The sequence below is a fragment of the Leptodactylus fuscus genome, chromosome 7 (genome assembly GCF_031893055.1).
Source record: "Leptodactylus fuscus isolate aLepFus1 chromosome 7, aLepFus1.hap2, whole genome shotgun sequence".
In the NCBI taxonomy this organism is placed as follows: Eukaryota; Metazoa; Chordata; class Amphibia; order Anura; family Leptodactylidae; genus Leptodactylus; species Leptodactylus fuscus.
The window spans coordinates 108861085-108879738 of record NC_134271.1 but is presented as its reverse complement, the minus strand read 5'-3'; the positions used below and the strand labels follow the sequence as shown (position 1 = coordinate 108879738).

Genomic DNA, 18654 nt, shown 5'->3' with positions numbered 1-18654 from the left:
TATGGACACGGAAGTTGCATCATCATTTGGTTTCACAGATAGTTACCATATGTTGGGTTTCAGATTTGACATAATAGAAATCTATTTATTGAGCATATCCATATTTAAGGGTGTACATATTTATGCGGCTGCTATGGGGCTCTTACAGGGGGGCAGTCTTGGTTGGTCCTATCATCCTTGAAGATCTAAATTAGGTGAGTCTAACCAAAAGGATGTATGAAACTATAATTCTTTATTAATTCCTATAAATTAATCTCCAATGAATAATAAAGTAATTCCACAAACATATACAAATGGCGACTGCAGAGCCAAAGGTCAGTGGGGGACACTGAATACATAGGCACATAGATACATATTTATTTATATCAATGAGGATTGTGAGCACCATATAGGGTTCACAATCTACATGTTTCTTTATCAGTATGTCTTTGGAGTATGGGAGGAAATCCACGCAAACACGGGGAGAACATAAAAATAGCTTCCTGGCGCCGCCTTGTGTGTGGCTGCCTGATACAGTGCTCCAAGCTGGGAGCAACCTTTATCTTTCCTTTTTCACTCTTTTTCTCTGTATCTTCAAGAATCCTGTAACCAAGCAAACTAGCACTATGAATTAGCAACTATAAATCGAATGGAAGATCCTGTGGAATATTTTGTTCCTTTTGTTTCTATTGTTAAACATGGACAATGACTCTGTCCTGTGCACATGTGCCTGTTACCATCCCCCCAGGAGCTAAGGACAGCATGGACACCATGTGGCATGGAGGAGAAACCTACATGGAAGTGTGGACTTCTTCTTTTCAAGGAGATGATTTTTGGAGTCTATTGCTGATGTGTGAAGATGCCTACAGCTGACTGGTATTTCTTTCTTTTACTGTGGACATGTGGGACTCTGTTACAACCTGGGAACCTACCATCACCCACCTACCCATGTGTTTATGGAAGCTTGGCAAGACAGCAGCACCCTGTCTACCTGGATGGCTTCAGACCTCTCTGGGCAGTAGAACACAGTGGTAAGAAGAAAGAAAGAGGAGGAGGGCTTGTGATGAAGGATATTTGGGGCATTTTTTTGTGGTTAATGGACAATAGCGCTGATGCACGATACCGAACTATCAGCTGTGAGCATGAGATCTCACTCCTACCAAAGGAACTGCCACATGTTATCATGATAGCTGCCTATGTCCCCCACCTCTGCAAAAAAAAACAAAACATTTTTTGCCTGTTATATCTAAATGCTGTGACCCCCCTCCTCATGTCCTCCAACCACGGTCGGGCTGTATTATTAACATCACTTCACACAGAGAACTAAATGATCCTGCAGTGTGTCTGTGTTTCTTTCTTTTTAGTTGCTATGATTCCTAGGATTTCTCTATCTGCCATAAGCTGTATGTGTTTTTCTCTCTTGTTATATACTACTGTACCATCTATGAAACTGTATCACTGAAATTTCCCCATTGTGGGACTATTAAAGGATTATCTTATCTTATCTTAAAACTCCTTGCAGATGTTGTCCTTGGCAGGATTTGAACCCAGGACTGCAGTGCTAGCCACTGAGCCACCGTGTTGCCCCCTGATTTTTATTTTGATACACTCTGACCTATGTTTCCCCTATATGATATCTGACCTAGAATACGATCATAAAGCTAGGAGAACGGACGTCATGTCTTTTCCTATCCCTCTCTGGGGACGGTGCTCAACTGCCCTATTATCCCTATCATCCTGGGCCAGTATACACAATTTTAGACAAACTCACATCTGAAGTCTTCTAGCCTTCTGAAAGTTATTTGCCTTAAGGCATGGTTCAGAATAACCAATCTTTCTTGATAAGAACATATTTGTCAGTAACCAGACTTAGTGTGCCTTTATTTAATGCCTTTTATTAATATAGCACATGTGAAAGCTACACTTTCATTTCTACCTCCTTTTGCCATCTATCACAACACTGTGATTCGCTTATATTTTCCGCCTGCTCTGTGGCTGTTTGCCAGTATGTTCAATGAAACAGCATAACTGTGTTTGTGCTATTAGTTTTTATAGAGTCTGCATTTCTATAATTGCGACTTAGACAACAATCTTAAATACATTTTATTAGTAGTGAATTCATAAATCCATGTAATTCCAAAGAGCGCACTTACTTTCTTTTCAACTTTATTAAAAGTGTATCTGTTAGTGAATCTTTAGTATCTTTAAAGATACTGCTATGTGTTATATAGTTAATCAATGGTAAAGGACGAAAAAAGGCAAAAATGTTCAAAACATTATATTTGTAAAAATAACTTTGCATAATTGGTATATTGTTATCACTTTCCTAGGGAATCCTTCATCTAAGTGCTCTTCATACTTCGGCTGCCAGCCCAGCATCCTATGATGTAAGCATTTTGCTAGACCCAAGTTCCTATTTGGCCAAGCTCTTTCACACAACACAATTAATAGCTTGCTCAACCGAAAGCGTCTTGTATTTATAGAAATCACTGCGAGTAGCATTTATACAAGCGTGTAGTATTTCTACTTAATCACAGAGGCTGGCAGCATTGTCTGAGAGCACCAAAGGCATTTTATGTTGAAACAGGAAACCAGCTGGGATTTCATCCTCCCGGCTAAAACCTTCCACAATCAGAGGGATTGGACTGAGCATCCAGTGGCTGATACAGCACACACACAAACCTCCGGGGCTTCTCGGCTGCCATGAAAACAAATTACTTATCTGTGTGAAATGTATTAATAGAATTGTTTTCTGTTGGTATATTAAGTATGACACAATTGTGTCCTATCAGAGCCTGGGGCAAGTTGTCGGGTGTCAATCTACCATGGCTTCTAGTCTTGTGGCAGCCCTCTATTTGTACAATATGTTGGGTTTGTCTCGAAGACTACATCCCTATCTAGGGTGAGTCAGGCTATATCAATGGTACGATAAATGAGGGGTATTGTGACAGATGAAATGAGTTTGCTTACTGCTTTGATGCCATTCCATTGCATGGCTAGCTACTATCCATACTGGTGTCATGTGACTCATCCATATGGGATCAGGTGGTATATAGCTAGTTGTGTGCCTAAGGGAAGCAATATGGTGGAACATGCAGAAAATCATGTGCTTAAATCCAAAAGAGCCTTATTCAGATATATAAAAAAAATAATTCCGTTAAAACATTTTCTGCAACAATCTGCCATGTGTGAATATTATCTTATGGTAACAAATCCAACGGAAATAGGGAATCTGAACTGTGCTTCATTGAGTCATAAAGGCATATTTAATGTATCAATGGAAGCTGAGAATCATAAAGCTACCCCTCAATATTCCATACTAGTATATTGAACCATGGCTATATACTATAGTGGCTATAGGATGAGAGATGATCATATACAATCAGATATGCATAGGAAATGCTTAGGAATGTATTCAGAACCACCAAAATGATAAATCTTGTGCTGGTAAATTGGTTAGTAGGTACTACCTAACCTTCAGTTATAGGAGGCAACACCAGACATGACTCTTACATTCAAGTTTTAGGATGAAGATCAAGACATTAGCTATAAGATGAGATGACGTGACTATAGTAAAGCAAGCCTTTTCCACTAAACCTAGAAATGAATGATGATAATAATAAACCAGAACTATAAATATATATATTTTTCTGATGATCTGCTCTACCTTTTATTTGGGGATGAGGATCCATATGCACTTAACACAGCGAAGTGTATGGAGAGGGGGAGGAGAAAGCTATTAATTGATTTTCTGTCTCTTTCTGTGGTATCTCCAACATAGTTCCCACAGTGTAGTAGCGTTTATTAGCTGCAGTTCTTTGTGTATTTTCCAGCAGCCTCCTCCTCCCCATCACCCTCCCCATAGATGTCAATGTAAAAGGTAACTCCTAAAAAGTGAAGAAGTAAACATACTACTTTAATAAACCATATTACAAAGTTTCGTAAATTCACCTGTGGAGGTGTGTTTTATGTGCTATAACTTACTTTTTTTTTTTTGTCTTCTTACATTGTCATCTATAACAATGAGCGAAATCCATATATATATATATATATATATATATATATATATATATATATGTCATATTCTAGACAATGATCTCCTTCCACTGCAAAATTCATAACGGATTTTTAATGAATTTCGGATGTCCTGTGATGGTTTTTTTTTTATTTCTGACAATGAAGAGCCCGCAGAAGACCTTTCATAAAAAAGAGCTTTATTGTGTTATTTACATGTAGGTGTAGAAATGTAAACATTATGTCTGTAACTTAGAATTATTTGCAGATAAATACTATGATATTACATTACAATTAGCGAAATCATTAAATTATATTCACAGAATATACATTCACGTGCAATCAAACGATGATGGTTTTAGGACAGTGGTATAGACACTGTGCCATTAGCCCTGCTCCTGCTCCGCATGTGCACACCGGCGTCTGCCACGTCCTCCGCATGCTCCTCTGTCTTCTTCTCCTTTAAGCTATTGATGAATCGTAGGGTAATCTCATCCCATTCTTCAGGGAGCAGCATAAGCAGAAACCCAAGGCAGATGATAATAGTGGCCCCCAGCCTCACAACACTGAAAATCACTTCATGCTTCAGCAGGTCAATAACTAAATGGAAGACAAGAAGTGAAGAAAGTGATGTATTTTGTAAGGATATGTGTCAATGGTGGACAGATGATGGCTCCTGTGTATGAAGAGTTATGGGCCCTTTTTTCCAATATCTCAGTATAGAGCACCCAGTTAGATATTTCTAACAATCCCCCAGTTACTGTAAAGTTCATTAGATTAGGCATGTACACACAATCCAATAGACATGAGAAAACTGCACTTAAGGTGATATGACCCCCCCAACCTACTGGGCCCCTACGCAGCTTCACAGGTTGCACCCCTGACATGTGTTCAAGCGTAGTTGTTTTTCCTTGCCACTATTATGCAATATACAACATAATTACTGTAGAACACGCATCTTTACCCAGGCAGCATCTTGGATGCCCTACCCTAGGAATGGCATATATAGCAGAAAGAACAGCATATGGGCCACATACATAATACAAGCAAGGCACGTGTCATGGAAGACATGTATGACCAATAATTGTAAGCAATCTGCAATCTTTCCTATTATTGGCAGCAAAAATCCTAAATACTTCTGTCTGTGTACACATGGAAGTACAGGTGTCATATAGAGAAGCTAAAGCTGGAGAAGGGGTAACTTTAAATAACTATATCTTTGGCATTAAAAAAATGTAAAACTGTGATATTCTCAGCTTTCATATGATACCAAGGTTACAATTCTACCTTTATTATTTCTGGAACTATCAGGACTGAAGTATATATATGCAGCTACTTCCAATCCTGTTTTCAACTGGGGAATATCTCTGGAGAAAATAAAGATAGAATCTCATCTTTTATCTGACACCAAACCCAAAGTTCTATGTTCTGACATCAGAACCACATTTCTAAGAGACAAATGCTGATCAAAAAATAAAGGTTGTTCAAAAATTTAGCTACAGTTTAACTAAATTGGTTCTTAGAGGTTGCCAGTATATTTGAAGGATTACAGTTCATACATGGCAGCACATGGAGTGGGTTTATGACCCATCTAGGTATTGTGTGTGGCATCGTCCTCCTTGAAGTACTGCATTCTTCCTCCTTGGGAGACAATACCTCAATAATTCACTTGCAATGGAGCATAATATTGTAAGGACATGGCCATATGGTACAGGCCTGGGGCATTAAATATATATGTTCATTATATACAAATAAATATATAGTGTGCTGTACATTTACACAACAGTATTTCAATGTTATCCTGATTTCACATAAACGAAAATGAAGCGTCATCTTTAAGTAATATAGAGTACATATTTGGAAAAATTAAAAGTCTAACATCTTTTCAATACATTCTCTTTGCACCTTTGTAGTTTCCACATAGATAGAGCTTGGAAACCATCAGCAAGTAGTCTGGCTTCTGCTATTATTATTCATGGGCTAATTCAACGAGATATATTGGTAATAACCCACTACCCATTCTAAGCAAATCCCAATTATACACTCAAGGTGCTAAATAGAAGCACAAATAGTAAAAGGCTGAGACCCCACATTGCGGAAACGCAGTATTTTATGTCGTAGATTTAGCTGCAGTTTATGAGCCAAAGCCAGGAATGGATTAACCAGAAGGGAAATGTCTAAGAGCTTGCTTTATAGTTCACATTTCTTTTCTAGCCACTCCAGACTCAATGAAACGCAGCAAAATCTGCAACAAAAAATGCTGCATCTCCACATTGTGGGGTCATAGCTTAAATAAAGAACAGACCTGTCACGCTCTTCATTGCTCCACATCATTCTATGTTTATTATCGATGGCGAAGTTTACCATCATGCTTTGCCAATGACAATTTAACATTTCACAAGTGACTTATGTCTTTTATAAATCCAAGAAAAAACAGTCAGACTCTGTGGAACAAAGGAATACCTAGAGGGATTTCCATCTGTATTAGAGAAAATACAAAAAAGAGCTGAGCCTACATTTCTATCTGCTTCTTTTAAGTCCATTATTGTTTTAGACAGAAGATAAAATGCAGGACTTATCTGCCATTAGAAAAGTAAACAGACAAGAAAGAAGAAATCTTGTTGTTTATGTTACAGTGAATAATGATAGATGCAGACAGGAGATTTATCAAGCAAAATGGAGCAGAATTCTGGTGTAGTTTAGGTTAAAAAAAATACAGTCTAAGGGTGCGTTCACACGATGTAACGTGCCGCGTGATGTGGCACGTATATGGCATGTGAGAGTTTGCAAAATCACAGCCGCAAAATAACGTGGCGTATACGATCCTAGCTCCCATTGAAATCAATGGGAGCGTTTACAGCATGCAAACTCTCACACGCCGTATACTTGCCACATCACACGGCACGTTACATCGTGTGAACGCACCCTTACATGCCTTGTATAGGGTTGAGCTGATCTTGAGATTTCAGGATCGATTTTAAAATCAGATTTCCGATCATTTTCCAACTGATCCTGATTGCGTTTGTGAAATTTGCTTGATTGCCGATCGGGATCCGATCTTTCCCGATTCTGATTACTCAACCCTAGTCAATGCTTCTCTATGGGAAAAGTCACTTTTAGGGTTGAGCCGATCTTCAAATTTCAAAATCCGATTTCCGAACATTTTCCAGCCGATCGCGATCGTGAAATCTGCTTGATCGCCAATCAGGATCCGATCCTGATTGCTGAACCCTAGCCTTGTACTACACTGATCATGTGTTTTATGCACTTTTTTAGACACTTTAATGGCTTGTATAGGAAAGAGTGTTACTTAGTATTAATGGGAAGGGTCTTCAATGACATGGGCATGGTCTATGTTCTACTGTGGATCAGAATTTTGCCACATTTTTATGGTGTACACTAAGCCAACTAATAGGATGTGTAAAGTTAGACTAGACAGCATAAGAAAATGACAGATTCATCAAATGGCACTGTGATAAATCTGCTGTAGTTTAACACTGTCTACACAGTAGTAGTAAATCTGTCCCAATGTGCATTCATCATTCTATTAGTTTTTCAGTGCAATGTTTTTCAGATCCTATGACTAATGGGAATAATGGACCTCAAAGAAGTAGATGAGAACTTAACTTACCCTTGGTTTACATCTGCGTTTAGTAATCCGTTCGGGGAGTCCACATGGTGACCCCCCCCCGAACGAACTAACGAATGTATAAGCACACGGACCCCATAGATTATAATGGGGTCAGTGTGCTTGCAGCAAGATCTCCGCAAGAGTCATGCGGAAAGGAAAGTAGATTGTGAAGTACTTTCCTGTCCACAAGTTCCCTGCAGAGATCTTGCGGCAAGCACACAATGTGTGGATTGGATTAACCAGAATCTGGTCCACTTTGTAGGTTCTGTTCCACCAAGGCCACAGCGCTATTGCAATATGGGGCCTCTGCAAAATCTAAGCTAACTAGAAATATAATATACATTGTAGCTTCTGTAGAACCTCTTTCTTAAAAGAGAGGAAGCATTACATGCCAGTCCATCAGGAGAGGGATGTCATCTCTGTATAATGGTCAGTAGGTCGTGTTCACACACATATAGCCTGGCATAGGTTTTTACATTTACTTAGTGATAATACATCATCTCCTAGCCGAGGTGTTTTACAACTTACCTGCATTTCCAGGTACACTGAGGACTGTGCCAATGGAAATGAGGATGGGATATGTTAGTACAACCCCAACATTTACTAAGATATTAAAAGCTGCAAAAAAGGAAAATGAAAAGGTAAAAATAAATGTACAAATACCATATTACATGTTATAAATATATATACATGTTACAATCCTCTAGTGATAGCTTTTAGTACAAATTTAGTCAAAATTGTAATCTATTTTAGGAAGGACACGACTACACAGATTTATTACAGTGTGTTTCCATGGATATATATATATATATATATATATATATATATATATATATATATATATATATATATATATACATACCACCATGTGCTAGAATTTATACTCATCACTATTTGCTAAATTAATTCATTTTCTATTGTAGATGCTTTTGAGTAGTAGTAGTACAAATAGGCGGACTTTGCCTTTACATATAATAGTTATAAAGACAAAATACAACTATTTCTACTACTAGTCTCGAAAACATCTAAAGCAGAAAATGAATTAATTTTGCAAATAATTCTGAATTAATATTTGGTTTTGTAGAATTCTGAGGATTTTTGTGAAACATCTAGAGACACAAAATCTGGAGCTTTAGAATCAGAATGTTCTAAGTATTAGTTTCATTAGAATAGGATATGGTGTAGGCAGAGAAGATATAAGGAGTTATTTCCTTCCACTACCAATTATTTTAGCCGACCCAAGTCATTGAAAATGATAAATGAATGAACTTTGAAACAGTTGTCACATATTTAATGTAATGCAATGGATTCCAATGGTAACAGTCAGCAGTAAAACCCTTTGTAGCCTGATCCTGCAGGGATACTTTCTTCCACTGTGGGAAGTTGCAGTGGTCGCAGTTGCAACTGTGCCCCTAAACCAGAGGGGCCCATAGGTTACTTTCACCACACTAAGGCTTCGGTGCTCTTTCAGTGTGGTCTGCTCCTTCTCCTTGGCTGTCTTCTTTTGCGTAAGTCCTTGCTTTGTCCTGGATTCCTTCTGCCGGAGCCACTGATTTGCCTCAATGGTCATGTGACTGCTGTGGCCAATCAGTGGACTCATGAAGGTACCCGAGGTTGTCACAGAGCTGCAGGATCAGACCGTGCTGGGAGGCACTGGAGCACCATGGACAGATGGGTATGATTTTATTTTTTTCATCTCCCCTGGCCTACTTAAAAAAATAAAATTTTAGCTTGGGCAACCCCTTTCATGGCACTATACCTCATTGATTAACTCTTTCTGAGAAGGAATAGAAAAAATAGCAATTTTTCATTGCCTTTTTATGTTATAAATTTTGCACCATTCAATGTCTTAGGCTTGATTCACATCTGCGCATGAGTTTCCGTTTGGGGGTCCGCTTAGGGACTCCCCCCAAACAGAAACCTAATCCGCGGACCCCATAGACTATAATGGAGTTCTGTGTGGTTTCCACTCGGTTTTTGATCGAAAAATGCTGAGAGGAGAACAGAGTCTCTGAATGCAGATGTGAACTGAGTCTTAAATAACCTGATAAATGTATTCACTAGGTTGGTATGATTAAATTAATACTTAATTTGCATAGTTTTTTTTAAAGGGATTCTATTATTAAAATCACATTTTTTCAAAAGTAGGAATAGCATTAAGAAAGGCTATTCTTCTCCGACCTTTGGATGTCTTCTCTGTGCCGCCGTTCGGTAGAAATCCCGTTTTTTTTTGTCTGTATGCAAATGAGTTCTCGCAGCACTGGGGCCGATTGCTATGTAAGCAGCCATTTTCTTGTGGCTTCTGGGCATGCGCAGTTGGCTCTGCTCAAGGCCTGATGGCAGAGCTGACTGCGCATGCCTAGAAGATTGAAACCCAGGATGGAAGAAGACACAGGAAGAGGCCGTTCCTGAAGAAGATAGAGGCGGCGCTGGAGATTTCTCTCGCAGCATTTGCATAAGGATTTCTACCGAACGGCGGTGCAGAGAAGACATCTAAAGGTAGAAGAATAGCCTTTCTTAAGGCTATTCCTACGTGTGATCGAGAAAAAAATGTCATTTTGATGATATAATCCCTTTAAGTATTATTACTTTTGCAAAGTAAGAAAGTGCACATATTTTGCAGATTACAAAAAAAAAGCATAAAAACCTTATAAAGTAAGTTTGGAGTTTTTAAGATAATATACTCCATTCCTACTCACCTAACCAGAGCCCAGCAACTCCACAGAGATACCCCCATGGTAAGGCTGAGAAGGATGACCAGTGCTCTACTTTGGTAAAGTAAAGGATGATAGGTGTACAGGAGATAAAGATTAAATTGAAAAATCCTAAAGTAGAAAAAAAATGTGCCGCTTCACCGAAGTTAGCCGTTCCAAGAAACATCTTAAACAAAACCTGTAACAATAAGAAGATCACTTGTTATATAAAACTCAATTAGACAGCCAAGACACTTAAAAGGGCTGTCTGGTATTAGAAAAGTTAGTTTGATTGCAGAAACAGCACTGCTCCTCTCTACAGGCTGCGTCTGGTATTGCACCTCAGCCATATATGCTTGATGATGAACTTCAAAACAAATGCAGCCTATGGACAAGAGTAGGAAATCTTAACTACATGACTAACAAGACTCTGAGTGATTTTAATGAAATCCCTTCTCAACTAACATGATGGAGTGGATACCACTTGCCAAATCCCCATGGATGTAAAAAATGATTATAGGTAGGGTACAGGGAACGTATCAGCAGTGATGTCACCGGTAACTAACATGTAAAGACCAAGACCAGTATTTGGCCATAATGGCCACCTGACCCTCTACACTTCTGTATCAAGTAGCTTGTGGATCGGAGGGAACAGGGAATGCACTGCCCAAACCAAGGACTGGGGATAGGTGAGTATCATTTCTTTTTTATTTTACCCCCTGTCTTTAATTTATCCGGGAATACCCCTTTACGCTGAGGCCCCACGTTGCGGAAAAGTCACCAGGTGTAATATGGAAAATATAAAGGACGCTTTTAAACTTCTCCCTTCTGCTCAATCTATGCCTAACAAAAAGATTACACGCAATGCAAAAATCACACTAAAAGAAAACAATTTGGAGGCAATTCAGACGCCAGCCTTAATTCTTTCCCTAGCAGGTACAAGATGTGCCAGAATTAGGGAGCCTTCACACGATGTAACACTGCGCTCATTCTGATCGTAAAAAGACGTTCAGAATGAGCGCGTAAAAAGCAGCTCCCATTGACTTGAATGGGAGCCGGCATACATGCGATCCCCATTGAAATCAATAGGAGGCTTTTTTCCCTATTGCTTTCAATGTGGTACACGCGTAATACATTGAAAGCAGAGGGGAAAAAAGCCTCCCATTGATTTCAATGGGGAGTGCATGTATGCCGGCTCCCATTCAAGTCAATGGGAGCTGCTTTTTACGCGCTCATTCTGTATGTCTGTTTATGATCAGAATGAGCGCAGCGTTACATCGTGTGAAGGCTCCCTTAGTTTTTCTCCAATTCTACAAAAGTGACCTACATAACAAAGGTATGTTATTTCTCACTGTAATGTGCTCTGGAATGTGGCGGTAGTATTTGGGGAGGTGGTAGACTCCCTAGCGGCATGTTCATTTCTGAGATTACCTTTTCCCACAGTCCCGGTAAGGGCCATACACATGGACATTGACAGCAGAGTAAAGAGTTGTAAGTAAAATGCTATTTTGGATGGTGCAACGTTTTCTTACCTTATATAGTGCAGATGCCGAGGCAGATCCAACTGCAAGCGCAACTCCAATAATTGAGTCGCCATGGAAACCATCTGCATACGCCATCATTACGATTCCTGTTATTGCCATTATTGTAGCAACTATCTGCCAAAAAAAGGAGTAAACACATCTTTACTTCCTCTCATGAGAAGAGTTATTACTTCACTGAGCAAGCTGGAGTGTAAAATCCTGGAAAGTATTGCAGAAATATTATGTAATGGCCGGTGCCAGAATTGTCACGGAGCCATCTGTGACAAGACAGGAATAGCAGCATTACAGGCTAGGTACACCTTCGTAACCATTTTATTTTCCCTGTGCCACTGAATCTAAATAATAAATGGAGCAGCTCTGCAGTAATAACGCCCTATTGTTTAGCAGCTTCTATGCAAACCTATGTGTCTCCATGGTAACAGACAACATGTAGTCCCTGCCTAGTCTAACTTTTATCTGCCCCCTGCTTTCTGCTAGTATACATTCTGAGGTTTAGCTAGAACTAGTGGATAGTCGTAAGAGCATATTATGGCAGGACCAGACTACACATGGTTTACTTGTTGTCTGTTACCATGGATAACTGTAGTTTTGCATAGGAACTGTGAAGACAAAACGTTAAAATAAGATAATCCTGTAATAGTCCCACCATGGGGAAATTCAGTGTGTTACAGCAGCATGGATAATACAGTAATATATTACAAGAAAGAACACATACAAGCTCATAGCAGATAGAAAATATACTAGGAGTCATAGCAACTAAGAAGAAAAAAACACTTCAGGATGATTCTGTGTGGACTGATCTTCACTTAGCCTGATGTTGATTATACAGCCTGACCGCGGTTTGGAGGAAGGATCTCCGATCATCTCCTTGGGGTGAAGCTGTTGGTCACTGACAGTACTGCCCAGTGCTATCAAGGTCTCTTACATGGGGTGGGAGTTGTTCTCCAGAATGGAGCTCACCACAGTTTCTTTCTGTCACTCACCACCTGTACTGGGTCCAGGGGGTTCCCCAGGATAGAGCGGCCATTCTAAAGAGCCTGTCAAGTCTATTTCTGTCCCTGGCTGGTATGCTACTCCCCCAGTAGGCCACTCCGAAGAAGATGGCTGATGCTACCACAGAGTTGAAAAAGGCCCTAAGAAGTGGCCCCTGGACTCCAAAGGCCCTCAGCCTCCTGAGCAGGTAGAGTCTGCTGTGACCCTTTCTGTGCAGCGAATCCAGCTGATCAGCCCAGTCCAGCTTATTATTGAGGAGCACACCCACTTGACTACCTCAATACCTGTCCCTTGGATTTCCACTGGTTTTGGAGCATATCTATGCTTACTAAAGTCCACCACCATCTCCTTAGCCTTCCCAGCATTAATTCTGAGGTGGTTCCGCTGACACCATTCCACAAAATCCCGTTTTAAGTCTCTGGATTCCCTATCATCACCATCAGTGATGAGGCCTACTATTGCAGAGTTGTCGGAGTACTTTTGCAAGTAACAGCTATATGAGTTGCTCCTAAAGTCAGCAGTGTACAGTGTAAAGAGTAAATGGGCGAGAACTGTACCTTGTGGTGCCCCCGTACTACAAATCCCATTGTCAGACACACAGCCCCAGGCTCTAACATACTAAGACCTATAGCAAAATATCTTCATTGTTCACTTTATATGCACTAAAACAATAAAAAAGTATTTATTTCTTTTAAGATACATGATAGCTTTATCAGCACTTGTATCCCATATAACATTCATTTGGTCTACATTAGTGGTCCATAACCTGTGAATCTTCAGCTGTGATGAATCTACAAATCCAAGTATGCTCTGTCAGGGACTGCTGGGTGTTATAAATTCACTATAGCTGAAAATCACAGGATGTTCTGCTCTAAATAATTCCTTCTGTAGATATCATTGTATCCAGCAGAGGGAGCACTTCTGTACACACGGAGACAGTGCAGATCGCACCACTTACTCCATCCAAACTCCTAGTACATCTAGATCCATTAGAAAGTTCCCAAGAGAAATACCAACATTCCCACATTTTGGTATATCTAGTAAATATGTGATATATTATGAGTGGTCAATTTGGACAAAAAAATTAAAATAAATTTACATTACGATTCGAAAAATCTTGGTAACCATGGGTATGAAGCGGTTAATTAAATTATTATGCTATTATTTTGTTTAATTTTAAAGCATCGAATATGCTATTAAAAATTTAATATAACCGTAATGAACAAAGAGCAGCGTAAGTTTACACCCCACGTGCTTGGTACTATTAATAGCTGCACTACAGGGTTTTTAATGAAAAATTATTCATAATTTATTCAAAATATAAAATGTTGGCCATATGGGCGCATGTAATAGTATTCTGCTAAAATATTAAACAAGCTGGGTATAACTGGAAAGGAGCTAAAAGGTAAAAATGTCCAGCTATTTACAGGATTTTTTTCAAAAATGGACTCACAACTGTCCGCATTTGTATATGGTATTGTAGCTCTGCCCCATTCACCCCCAAGCACAAACTGTGGGCAGGAGTGGCACGTCTTTCTAATCCTGGGACCCCCTTTAAGAGTGACATACCACATTTTGAGTGACAATACTAACATAACAAAATCCCTAATAATATGTGAATATCCCTTTGGACAGTTCCATTACCAAGCATAGCTGTTACTCAGGCACATTATTTAAATGGCCGTCATGTAGTGACACACTTCTCCTGTAGAGGCTGTAGTTGGGAATCGGGTCTATCGAGGGGTTAGAGATACCAGATCCACCAGCTTCCATAAGGCAATCTGTTTCACTGTATTACATGATAGCAGGGGTGTAACTTGAGGGGGGTGCAGAGGGTACAGTCACACCGGGGCCCAGGAGCCTTAGGGGGCCCATAAGCACTGGCATCAGTATGGAGATTGCAGCCTCCATTTGGCCCATAAGCCAAGGAGACCCACCGATTACCCTCGCCACATTAAGCTGAATTAAACTCCTTAGCTCCTGTAACCATCACTATCAAGAATTTGCTATAGGGATGAGGTAGGGGGCCCCAGACAAAGGATTGCACCTACCCTACAAGATTTTAGTTACGCCATTGCATGATAGGAGTCTGAGCAGGGACAGTTCTAGCTTTATGCGGACATTGTTTGACAGAGTTACAATGGGCCCTGCTTATGTCTCAACCTTATCCACCTAGTATAAGGCTGGGGCTACACAGCAATTTTAGCAGCAACACAAGTCATAGTGTCACCCTGCAACATTGAAAGTGGTGTAAGTTAATAGGACTGTTGCGAACACCATTCTCAGTTGCAAGAAATTCAAGCACTGAGTTGCGACTATGGTAACTTCAGGTAGCAATGCAGAATCACTGTGAAGCCTAAGTCTAAGATACTTAATACGTGACAGTTTTATTGTGTTTGATTTTCTTGAAGTTACATTAATATATTTTTCTGTAATTTCTACGAAAAAAGTCTGAAAAAACCCAAATGTGCCATTTTTATTTATACAGTTTAACAATATCCATAACTATCAGGGCTTACTGTACTGTAGGGGTTGATCTGATTTTGAGGATAATAAATATAATTTTGTTATTTACTGTATTTAAAAATCTGTATTATTAAAAATGTGCATTATCAAAATATATTTGTTGTAATAAATTTAGCAGCTGTTTTACGCACCTTATAGTATCTGATAGGGCACATTTACACTGCGGAATCCACCACCGATTCTGAGGCCAATTCCACCCCTAAATTACCATCAGATTCCACCTCGATTCTGCCTCCCATCGGATGTTCGTCTCAATTTCTTCTTCATTTCCACCTTATGAACTTAGCCTTAGCCTAATTTTCAGCTTACAATGTACTTATATGTAGAGACATATCTGTATATATCAGTATATACCTGTAAATAAGAATACAATCCTCCCATTGACAAGAGTTGACTCTATATCTCACTGTTAATGTTCTTGTGTTTCAGGTAGTAGGTTGTGTGTTTTAGCCCCCAAGAAGCAGCAGTGTTCCCCCTTCTCCTGAGCTAGGTGCTGATGCCAGCTATGAGTTGGAGAAAATGTAGTTTGCTGTCATTCATGCTTTACACTGCAGCTTTTTTGTGTCCATTGTAATTGTGTTTTATTGCAAGGCAGCCAAAAAGGAGTTCAATAAGAATAGGGATATGTATGGTATATGCATGATTGGTAGCTTAGTAGAGGCCATTATACAACAAGTAGCTTTCCATTCATAGCTGCCCATTTATACTAAACATTTCTCTACAGATCTGACAATTTGTCCAATATCTGCCAAGAAACTGGTTTTCTGGTCAGCGCTTAGATGTGTCTGGCCAAAATCTGGATTTGGGGCTGAGCTGCATCCATTGTATTCACAGTATTCCTATGAGAAGCAGCATTGCGTGGCTCTGCTGTGCTAGCAGTACAAATCCAGACGGTACTATTCTTATGGTCCAATTTGGCAGCAATAAATTATATATATATACATGACAATCCTATTATATAAATAGATTTGTGATTGGACGTATTCTCCAGATTCAGGAGGTAGCGACATATACGTGTGTTTAGTGTGTTGATATTTAAATCTCTTCTGTATGTCGCAGCACTAGAAGATATGCTGATCTGGCAAGAAAAATGCTGAGACTCCTACCAGGCATTTCATCTGCAGCACAATCCTAGACTCTACATCTTGTGCTTTGACAGTAATCCAAGCCAAGAAGTTATATTTTCCAGATTTCCTACAGTTGTGTCAGTATTAATAAATTATATACTACTGCTGTGGCAGATAAAGTAAGTTAATGAAAAAAGCCCATTACTATATATATTACAATATGCAAACTATGCTAGTAATGGCACCATTCCTGCCCATGGGATGTGCTTGGTATTGCAACTCATCATTATTCACTTGAATATTTTTGAGTTGTAATACCAGATACATCCTGTGTACATGAGTAGCACTGTTTCTTTGTTTCTTGAATGGAGACAATCCACTTTCTAATCTTAGGCAGCACCTTTCAGTTAAGGAATAGTTCAGCTGCACTTATAAAAATCTCTGAATCTGACTACAGTATATGGTGATGTGGACATGTGAAGAGGAGGGGAGGAATTAACGTAATATTCAAAGGGGTATACAAGTTATTACATGTTATCCCCTATTCATTGTATATGGAAGAACTTCTAGACTGGTGGACCTCTGGGTTCACTGCAAATTACGAGAACGACGTTTTTTTGTAAACTCCAGCCACATCCTACCATTGATTACCATGTTATCTCCTAAATGACCACTAGTAGTCTTAGTAGCCTATACCAACCCTAGGACCATATGGGAGCTACAATTTTGCGTCAACATCCTATGTTCTCCACTGTACAAGCCAAATACTTGGGTCAGCACAGAAATGATAGCCACAGACAATAGAGCATGTTACTGTACTAGCCACCTAGAAATGGCCATATATTTGTTCCTGTAGCATGCTAAATTCATATAAGCGTTCCATAAGTCCAAACCATAAATTGTATCCATGGGTATACAAAAACATTCTCAAGGCAACTGATTTTTTTTTATAACTTTCTACTATACTGAACTGTTTCCTTATTTGTCCCTATCATAGTGTCAACTACATCGCCTTTGTAATAGTGCCACATCACTCTTATAATACTGCCAAGCATTGTACCCTCATCCCTTTTAATCGTGCCGTTAGTATGACAGTCATGCTGCCCAGCCCACATAATGCAAATACACTTACTTCCCCCACTCTACCACCCTCATAGCCAAAAAATGAAATCCAGGTAGCCATTTATTTTCATCTTTATAAGTCCAATGTCATTACAGAATAAAAAATGGATCTAAGGTATAACTTACACCCATGTTGGGGCAAAGGAGTGGCATCTTAGAGCATAGTGGTATGTATAGGGCTGCCTGAATTACTGACCAGCTCTCCTTGCAAAACTGTGTAGGGTGAGGTTGGTGCCAAGCCATGGTGGTCCTGCATACACCATTAACTGTGATTTTCTCTATGAGACCAATAGAGACTAAAACCACAAGCCATTATTGTAGTAATTAAGCTGTATGCCCATCAGAAACTTGCAACAGCGAAGCTGTGCGCCTATTAGAGACCGCAACCATCAAGTTGTATTCCATTGCTTGTAACTGTCAAGACTGTAACCAGCAAACTAAGTGCCACTGTTTGCTTTGTACCCCAGCTGATGCAAAGTTCTGTCGCTGTAACTGTTTGTATAGTGAAAAGTTTTACAAAAACTGACTCACCAACTGGTGTAAAGAAGAAAAATAACATAAAGTGTGGCCATCTTGAGCTTGGACTCTATAGCAGCTGCCTGGACTGCCTCCATGGTACCATGAAAGAATACAAGAAGCTGAGGACTGTATTACTTAAATCAGAGACTTTGGTAGAGGCGTGCAGTGAAATATCAGATGTCTGATACTATGCTGTGACTGTAGCGATTCCTGCAGTGTCTGTCCATTACACAAACACTAACATTTAATTAAAACTTGACATCCCCTTTAACCCTTTAAGGATGCAAGGTGGTTTGTACCTTAATGCTTCGTGACTTTTTTCATATTTTCCTTTCCCATCTTACAAAAGTCAATTTCCTTTTCTCTCAACATAGCTAAGTGAGAGCTTATTCTTTGCATGATGAGTTGTACTTTTATTTTGGGGTACATATAATGTTTTGATTAGCTTTTATTGATGTTTTTGGGGGTCCATGTGAGAAACCCCACACTTTTATCATTATTTTTTGCGTTTTGTACCTATGGCATACACTCTGCATTAAAAATGGTATAATCTTTACAATCATGGT

The 18654-nt window shown here is 39.4% G+C and overlaps 1 protein-coding gene across 4 annotated transcripts in view; it reads right to left on the bottom strand.

Moving 5' to 3' along the window:
- Nucleotides 1-4200: 4200 nt before the first annotated feature.
- SLC35F4 (solute carrier family 35 member F4) overlaps nt 4201-18654 on the bottom strand; it is a 193285-nt gene continuing 178831 nt past the window's right edge. For all 4 annotated transcript variants that reach the window (XM_075282772.1, XM_075282774.1, XM_075282773.1 and 1 more), the window contains 4 exons: nt 11850-11975; nt 10324-10516; nt 8153-8242; nt 4201-4593 (listed from right to left, as the gene is read on the bottom strand). In XM_075282772.1, coding sequence (XP_075138873.1) covers nt 4352-4593; nt 8153-8242; nt 10324-10516; nt 11850-11975 — 651 coding nt within the window. In that variant the 3' untranslated portion in view covers nt 4201-4351. The remainder of the gene's footprint in view (nt 4594-8152; nt 8243-10323; nt 10517-11849; nt 11976-18654) is intronic.